The sequence below is a fragment of the Esox lucius genome, chromosome 5 (assembly GCF_011004845.1).
Source record: "Esox lucius isolate fEsoLuc1 chromosome 5, fEsoLuc1.pri, whole genome shotgun sequence".
Lineage (NCBI taxonomy): Eukaryota > Metazoa > Chordata > Actinopteri > Esociformes > Esocidae > Esox > Esox lucius.
Window position 1 is genome coordinate 17,234,751 of NC_047573.1, and position 9,168 is coordinate 17,243,918.

The following is a 9,168-nucleotide window of genomic DNA, read 5'->3' on the forward strand; positions in this document are numbered from 1 at the left end:
CATTTTATTTCATTTCTCATTATAGATATATCCTTGACATCATCTTTAGTACATTTACATGAATGGAGGACAATGCATTTCCTCACAGAGTATAAAAAAGGGAATCACCAATAGAGCTGACACAATCCAGCCCATCCTTCCATTGATTTTACCCATTCAAATGTCCACTACACTGACAGTAATACAGCTTCCAAATATTGAAAGAGGTATATATTAAAGAAAATCTCAGTTAACCATTCATTCAGATGATTAACAATCAGTTTAAAAAAGGTGCCATATCGAGAAATAATTATGATTTTCTCATCAAAACCTTAAGTTTTCTCCATGCATCAATACAAAAAAATATTTTAATTTACCTTTAATTAATGGTTGTACCATTTCAGCGTTTGGGAGTGCAATATTGTTGTCAAATGTCTGTGGGGCAAATGAGTGGGCATTTCATTTCCTGAACCATCAAGGGTGGCTCATATGAGCCCTGTTGGTGAAAAGGATAGCAGACAAGCAGGACACTATTATAATGTCAAAAAGCAAGATGAGCATTAGACCCATAGTGAATGTAGGCAACGTTTAAATGGGATATGATGTAAATATGTTAATTAACAAAAAAACTAAATATTTACTTTTTAATATCACATTGTAAATAATTTCCTTCTTCCACTACACTTCCAAGTCAATTTCTCTGGGTTTGTGTTTCATACTGCAGAAGTATTTGTCTTTGGTGCAATCTTCAGGCTAAAGATTAGTGTTTTCCTGTAGTTAACTTAACATTCTGAGAGGTAAGTTCTGTGTCATAGTGTAGTGTGTTTCGCTGGGACTGGTTGGAGCATAGAGAAAGGTGAAGTTAGGTGGACAGTGGCTACTGCTTTGTCCTCTTGTCCCGCCTGTTATCCTGAACAGTTACAGTATATTAACTCTCATTGTGCTCAGGAAGTCCAGAACTACCAATGCTGTACTGATGGTGTAAACGCAAGCAGACTTTTCCCCTGACAGTTTACCCACCGTTTGTAGAAAAGGCATTAATAGTATAAGGAGTTTATCCTTTTTTTTTTTTTTTTTTTTTTTACTGCAACCAACAAATAACTTTTTTACTGCGACCCACAAATTTCGCTGACCACTATACCACTGCCAATGAGCACTTTCTCTGGTACATTCTCACAATTTCTATCACATGTCTTGGTGTAACACTGGTTCCAGTGACCACTTTTGAAAGCACTTGTAGCTAGCTATTTTTAGCCTGTTCTAGCTCCTAGCATAAAATATGTTAATTGGTGAACTTTCAACATCCATACTTATTCAATGAGTTTTTCAACTAACACTTTCCCACCAGATTTCAGGGGAGTAAAAAAAATAAATGTCTTTAAAGTGAGTTCTGATTTCTTATTACATTTGTACAAGTAATCATGTCAGAATATGATAGTAATGTCAATAGAGCCAGCCTCATTGACCAAAATGTTCCTTAAGACATATAAGGTTTAACAGAATTAACCAAGGATCCAAAATTTCTAGTGAATAATTCTTGTCAAATGCATTATAAACAAGGCTGTTCAAACTTTAATTTCCTCCTCCTCATCGGATGTAATGCAGACGTAGGGTGTTTTCTTCGTGGTCTGGCCCATGGTCACCTCTTCCCCCAGATCCATCCTCTGCTGCCCCTTTAGGAGCCCTCCAACCCCATAGAGTATCCCCAACACATCAGTGGCACCCAGGAACTTCTCACTATCCATAGCAGGCCTCTGTCTAGAAGGAGAACCCATCACCAAATCCGGAACTGCCCCTTTAGGATGCTGCTCAACTCCATTCACCTCATTTTTTCTAGCCTCCTCTTCTTCCTCTTCCCACTCCATCCCATATGGACTCTTCCTGCTACTGCTACAGTCCTCTCGAAGCAGAGAATCCACCAATGAAGCAGTAGTGGCATCCATCTCTGAGTCCATCTCCGAGCCCTCATTGGTCGCAAACCCGAATGCGGAGCCACTCGGCTCCTCCTCCTCCCAGGAATGGATTGGCTCTGGGTGGTCGCTGGGGCTGTCAATCACGCCGAAAACCTCACTCATGAGGGAGGGTCCCAGGTCAAAGATGAAGGAGGCCATGGAGTTCAGGGAGTTGGAGCGGGTCATGTTACCAGGCTCAGAGGTCGGGGCGGGGTCAGTTGAAGAGGACAAGATGTCGGTGAATGAAACTCCGTGGGTGTTCAGGGTACAGGAAGTAGATCCTCTCTGCTGTGACTGATGCTCTGCTGAGCGTGACAGGCGAGGCAGAGTGATGAAACCCGACTCCAGACCTGAGGGGGATGAGACGCAGGGACTTCAGTCATAACAGTCTGTATTGGTAAAAATCTAAATTACATGAATAATACATTGAGTTTTAATGTTAAATTATGCTAATATTATCATTACTTGAATAATCTTGAAGAAGCTATGCTCGGTCTCTCCCGGGAAGTAAAATATATAATTCAGAAAATGTGTTTAGGCTCTGCTATCGCCAACAGAGGGCAGTGTAAACTAAAGGACCAGTTTTAAAGACCAGTTTGTAACTCTTCTGCTAGTTTTAAAATGCTGACATTCTGACAACTCTAGCTCTATATCTGAGTTCGATATCACCTCTCAGGCATGTTGCTGCCAGTCCCGAACACTCAAATGTCACACACTAGTGCCCTCTGACCTACTGCTACTTGAGCTGTAAGCAAAAAAGATGCAGGGTAAATTTAGAAACTATTGCACTGTTTTAACAGGATGTGTGCACTGTCTGAGAGCACAGGGCTCTCCAAAACATGCAGACAAGAATTGATAAACATAAGGAGGTATATGTGAAAACACATAGGCAGGTCTCCACTTACACAAACTCACATACCCACACACACACACACACACACATAATAAGGCAGGAACAGCAGACAGGGACAAACCAGGGTGTTGATTTGTCACACAGGTCCTCACACCGACTAGACACAAAACAGTGCAGTAATGTCTGGCACAACTCTCTTCTATCATCCTATACTGCTGAAGTGAGTGCGTGGGTTGTGGTGTATGAGCCCAGGTGATTGGTCCTCACGGCTGTGGGTTAGTCTGCTGGGCTTGGACCTGGAGCTACTGCACGGGTACCGGTTGTGTGCATGTCCACCTATTCTGAATGTGTGTGTGTGTGTGTGTGTGTGGATAGCGGCACATTAACACTCACCATAACCATACGTGGTCTCCTCCAGGGAGGTGGGAGAGGCGGGGAAGAGGTTTTTAACAGGGCAGCCGTTCGGTGAGTCCACATCTAACCTAGGGAGGGACACTGCGTTCTTAACGATGGGGGAGATGGGAGGCGGTGGCGGGGACAGATCCTTGGATCCACCCCGTGGACGCTCCGGCGTTTTCCGTACATGCCGGAGGGTCCGGGAGAAGAATGCTCCGATCTTGTTATCAGGGCTTGTGACAGAGTCAGCGTCCCCATTGGCTGACCCACCATGGTTGCTTAGGAACGAGGTGTCCCCAAACACGTCCCCGCCGCGGCCTACGTGCATGGTGTGCCGGAAGTCGCCCAGGGGAGGGCTGATCATGTCTAGGGTGAGGTCACCTTTGAAACGACGTCTGCCCTGAGAGCCAGTCACTAGGCCTTTCAGGCCAGGGATCTTTCCCAGGTTCATTCTGATGGGTTCCCCAAAACAAAGCCCCAAAACCTCTGTGACGAAAATAGATCCTCAAATATTTTCAAATGCTCAGAGGGAGATCGTGTGCCTCAAAAGTAATGTTGTGTTGGCTCTAGGTTGTCGATTCTTTTTTAATAGAATTCCGCCACCAGGTTGCTTAGGGTCAACTGGTAATGGAGCAGTCTATTTTAATCTCTCGTTATCATGTGCTGTTTGCAATTTCAGTCCCATTTTCTGCTGTTTGTTGTCATCCATATCCAGCTGGATTAAGTCAGGAGAAATGGTGGAGAAAAGTATGCAGCTCAGTTCCTGGAATCCCCCAGCCCTTCTAAGTGTTCAGAGATGCTAGGTTTGACAGTTGTTTTGGATATTTGGTTTATAAAACATCAGCTCATGAATAAGTCCAGTTCCAGCAACAAATATCCCTCCTGTGGTCGTACACTGAAACCATTTATTAAAAGAAAGCACAAAATGTATTTGATTCTCTGTTGAGGAGAATATACCATTTAGCTGTTAGAGTCTAGGTACTCTGAGGAGGTTTTCTTTGCTTGAGATTGGATTGCTGTATTCATAGAAAAACATGTAGGGGGTCTTGCAAAACATATCTTTATCTGGAACATTCAGTTACAAAGTAACTGGATAAAAAAAAAATCTACAGACCTTGGACTTTTCATAGTCATCAAAATTCCAAGTTCCAAAACCTACCATTCTGGAACCGTCTAATTTTAGTCCACATCAACAATGACCAAATAAATATCAGTCAAGGTTTTGTAAGAGTGTTTCAGGGTATTTACTCTCACTCTTGTGTCTTGCTACAACATGAGTGCTACTTGATCATGTCATATTTTGATTAAATACATTTAGATCTGTCTTTAATAACAAAGAAGAGATGATTCTCAACACCATAAACTGATCTGAACAGCAGGCAAAACCCTGTTTACAAACATACGAAGTATGTTCCAGCAGATGAACAATGTTCTGCTGTATTTTTAACCAACAAGATGCTGATCAATATGCTGATTAGAAAACTGCTGACACAAAAACCCCAGTAAGTCAACCCTGGCAGGAGGCAGGCAAATAATGGACTTTTCCTTTGTTTACTTTAGCGAGTGGAGTAATGGATATCACTTTCTGTAATAATGTTGATCTTGTAGAGAACACTGACAAGGTTCTTTTAAAACCTTGTCCACTGGTGAGGCCCTCCCACGTGTCGTAGCCTGGCTTCATTAGTTACTTGTAGTGGACCTTTGAACGCAGTTGCGTCAGGGTTAAAGCAGCCTTTTCAGTTTGCTTCTGACCACAGTCCCAGGCCTCTGCCTGCAAGTCTCTGAGGCTGGTGCTCTAGGAGGGGCTGCTGGCAGCCACACGCCTCATACCAGACTTCAGGGAGAGATACCAGGAGTTCAGGGAGAGGGAGAAAAACCAGGTGTTCAGTGAGAGGGAGAAAAAACAGGTGTTCAGGGAGAGGGAGAAAAACCAGGTGTTCAGGGAGAGGGAGAAATACCAGGGTTTCAGGGAGAGTGAGAAAAACCAGGGGTTCAGGGAGATGGAGAATTACTAGGGGTTGAGATACCAGACCAACACACTTCTATTATGTGGGTAACTACTAGCTGCGATGATGAATTTGAGACAGTGTTATGCCTTTAGGGAGGATGAACAACATACTCATAACCAGACTTCACATGCTGAGAGTTCAAGCACTCAAATCAACCTCCTTCACTAACTGTCCTGTGTGACTCTGGGCGACAGAGGCTAAAGCAATCATGCCCTTATCAACCTGTGTGAATTGGAATAAAAGCAGATACTCCCTTGTTCCAACCGTGTAATTCAAAGAAACACCTCACCCGTCCGTCACACTGTCCTAAAAGAAGAGCCCAGAGCTGTAATCCTGCTTGAGTCGGAGGATCTTTGGCCCACACTCAGCGGGAGTCGAGTATGTCCTTACTGTCCCGAGGGGAGAGAAGGCCACTTAGTTGACCTCTTGTCTGACTTCCACAGACACAGACAGAGCCCGGAGGTTAATCTCCAAACGTCTTTAAAGAACGCACCTATATGACTCCTACATGTCACAGAATCTCTCCCCTGCCTTGTGCTCCTCTCTTCCTGATCCTTTGTTTTCAGAGTTACAAAAATCCAGCGGCCCACACTCTAGGCATCTGATAGGGCCGAGCTAATACCAAGCCTTCTTTGGTTTAAAAAACATAATAAGTTAAGTCTCTGAAAGCCAATACATTTACTGCAGTAATCTGGCGGCTGTCTGTGTCTTGAGAAGGAAAAAAGGGGAATCCTCTGGGGATTGGTCGTGGCCCGGATTAGCCACTAATCCTAGGATATCTTCTTCCACTTTTCTGTCTGTCCGGACTCCTCTTTTTTTGGTTTTCGTCTCAGTCTTTATGGGTTTGGTCCTGGCTCTGACATTCCTCCTCTCTCCGAGTCTGTGTTATTTACTCCTCCAAGCCTACTGGTTTTCTGGTGGCTATCGGCGGCTGAGAAGCTGCCTTACCATGCCGTCGGCTGTGGGATAAAGAGAGAGGTGGAGACATGGAATTAGACAGGGTAGGTCATGGTACCGTTAAATGGGTAAGGCACACTGGGAAATATAATAAAACAAAAAGGATCTGATATTTGGAGTGCTGCCTACACAAGTTTAATTAAACGTCCATTCACCACATTTTCCAATGCCTTTTCTGCTCCACTCTCTTTTCCTGCCATTATCCAAATAGTAACCGTTGTGTTTGTTTGATAGTAATTTAACTGGCTCAACTAGAAATAACTGAACTTAGCCCTTATTTTCCCAGATAAGTTAAATGAGCACACATTCTCACTTAACACAACAACCGGGCGATTAGGGTTAACTGCATTGCTCATGGACAAAAGGACCGATTCTCAGAGATTCGTACGAACGTCTGACTGCTACACAACCTGCTTCAGCATGTACCTGCTAGGCCTGTGAGCCAGGTTGAGGTAGACCTTAATCTAATGAACTTAATTAGCATGTGAGGTATGGAATGGTTACTCCCTATGTAGTGCCCCACTGATCCAGAATCATCTGGAATGCAAACCAGAGAAGCAAGGCTCTAATAAGAGCTGTGTGTGTAACAGATCCTGGGTTCAACATCATTGCTGTCCCTTTATTACAACCATCACATCAGAGACGAGAACCCAAACCTGATTAGAGGCACGTTTAGGCTGGATCCCTCTCCTCTACTTTTAGTGGTTGCCTGAGTTATTGGGATGTATCTGGGTTGGAGTGATACAGCTGGGAAACACACACACACAGCTAGATCAATTTACTGAAGAGATTCTGTACGTCTTTGAATTGACTTGGGATTTTACACAGTATCATGCTTTCTCCAATAGTCCAACTAACGCTAATTTGACCCTTCTAGTTCTTTCCAAAGCCCTCTTTCAAGTCCCTTACTCAGTAACTGAGCTAACCAGGTGAATAAACATTCAAGATAAGGCTGCATATTTTCACTCACCTTTCGACTTTCAATTATGTTCCTTCGTTACCTTAAAGCTATGCTCCATTTGAATTGAAGGGAAACCAAGCAAGACTATCCCTAAATCAGAGAAAACAACTTATTCTACAAACATTTGCAGACAAAGGCTTTTAAAGCTACTCTCTATCATTTGTCTCATTTGTCTCTCTTCATTTTGCATTTGCTATGGTGTTGAGGTCAGGGAGGGATTGAGTCCATTTGGTGATGCTGACAGGCCATGATGTAGAACATCTCACCCATTCTTAATGTGGCAAACCCCTCAGGTGTTAAAACAGGCAGTGCGTCCATACTGAGAATTCACACCTCTCAATCTGACCTTCCTGACCTTCCTGATTGCCTCAATAACTCCAACAGGCAAGGGTCACACGGGATGTGGGGCGCAGGTACAGTTGGCCAGGGTTAATAAGAAACAATCTTATTTGGTGAGACAGGGAAGGAATGACAAAAATATACATTCCAATAACTTATTACCAGATCAGGATTCTAGTTGTCTGGTTACTTAATATATGAGTAAGGCCTGAGGTAGGCCAAAATTTAAAACAGAAATTCAAGGAATGTAAGGGTTTGAACATTACACAAAAGGTGAACTGTGGTCAGGCATATGCCACCCTAGGACAATTACACCTCCCTGGTGTTGCAAGCTTACTGCTCAGAGCACAATACCACTAACTAATCACAGAGCCTCCTATCCAAATTGATCTGCCTGGTGTTCATCCAGAGTTAACCGTGAAGCCAGTAAGCACGCAGGTCAATTCTTTGAGCTGATCTAATTAATGAGTTAATTACTAACGAGACCATTGTTACGTGGTATTGATACTCTTGTCATTTGGAGGAGCTGCATCATTAACTTGCTGATATGTGAATTAGGGGGTCACCCTAGATAACATTGTTAATAACAATGCCATTAAACTATTTAGATTAATTGTCGAATCCTCAGTGGTACTCTCATTCAGTGGATAAAACACTGCTGACATGCAGAATAAATAATACACAGAATTATTGATCTGATTAGACTAAAGCATTTTATGAGTGATAAATTGAAACAAGCTAAATTTAATATACTACAGGACAGTTCAAGTTTGATGCCAAATAATTTATAGACAGGCGCCAACAACAGGACCACCGCAGTAACACATTTATATTTCAGGCTACATCTAGGCTACAGGGCTTATACATGGGCTACTAATGCAGTTTACGTTTCAGACACAAAACATTTGTTTGTGAATATACTGTAAGAGAACCAATCAAATCATCAATCAAACCATTCAAACAAAATACTTTAAATTGACACATTACGTCTATATATATTGAAAGAAAGATTGAAAGATTCAATGTATGGAAGGATAATGAATTAATCAAACAAATAGGCTCATGAAATGGTACATGAACAAACTTTTTAAAATAATGAATATAAAGAACACTTACTTCGGCACGTAGGATAAGAGATATTCACAAAGGTAGGTAACGATTAAAAGAAAGTACTTTCTAGGGTAATACACAAAATCTGTATTTTTAATAAAAAATATATCATGAAGTATTAGGACTTCTCGTGCCCGACAGTCGGACAGTTCCTCTAGTCTAGGTCATTTCACTTCACTAGACGCCGTTTGAGTAAGCGGGGCGGGCTTTAGTCAAAATAGGACGTAGCCACAATCGAATCAAGAGCGACGAAACATGCAGGGAGGAAAATACTATATGGCTGAGCAGATTCCTTTACAGATTCCTTTCCTTATCGATAAATCAGTTTCTGGATAAATAATGAATGTTATAGTAGAGTAGCTAGATATTCGGTGATTATTGAGATTAGTTCAACTGTTGTCCAACATCTGAAACCAAAATATACGCTTGTTTGGAAACAATGTAAATGCACGCACACTACATCTTCAGAACATGGTTACAAATATAATTTTGATACGATGTAGGGTAAACCCTTGCATCCGTATGTTTAGGAATTCCAGAATGGTGTCCATGCCCGGCAGTACGCACATATGTCTGGGCTTTTAAAAAAAGCGTGAAACCCTATTTTTTTTT

General features: G+C 42.3%; 1 protein-coding gene across 3 annotated transcripts; it reads right to left on the bottom strand.

Moving 5' to 3' along the window:
• Nucleotides 1-1,039: 1,039 nt before the first annotated feature.
• On the bottom strand, nucleotides 1,040-8,725 carry cdc42ep1a (CDC42 effector protein (Rho GTPase binding) 1a). Of its 3 annotated transcripts, XM_010895547.4 has the most exons (5): nucleotides 8,563-8,725; nucleotides 7,117-7,197; nucleotides 6,803-6,893; nucleotides 3,178-6,148; nucleotides 1,040-2,281 (listed from the first exon to the last, which is right to left on the bottom strand). In XM_010895547.4, exons 4-5 carry the CDS (start codon nucleotides 3,629-3,631, stop codon nucleotides 1,545-1,547), a joined length of 1,191 nt encoding a protein of 396 aa, XP_010893849.1. In that variant the 5' UTR covers nucleotides 3,632-6,148; nucleotides 6,803-6,893; nucleotides 7,117-7,197; nucleotides 8,563-8,725; the 3' UTR covers nucleotides 1,040-1,544. The 3 variants fall into 3 exon arrangements, with proteins under 3 accessions (XP_010893849.1, XP_010893851.1, XP_010893848.1); XM_010895549.4 differs by lacking the exon at nucleotides 7,117-7,197; XM_010895546.4 differs by lacking the exons at nucleotides 6,803-6,893; nucleotides 7,117-7,197.
• Between the last annotated feature and the right edge of the window lie 443 nt (nucleotides 8,726-9,168).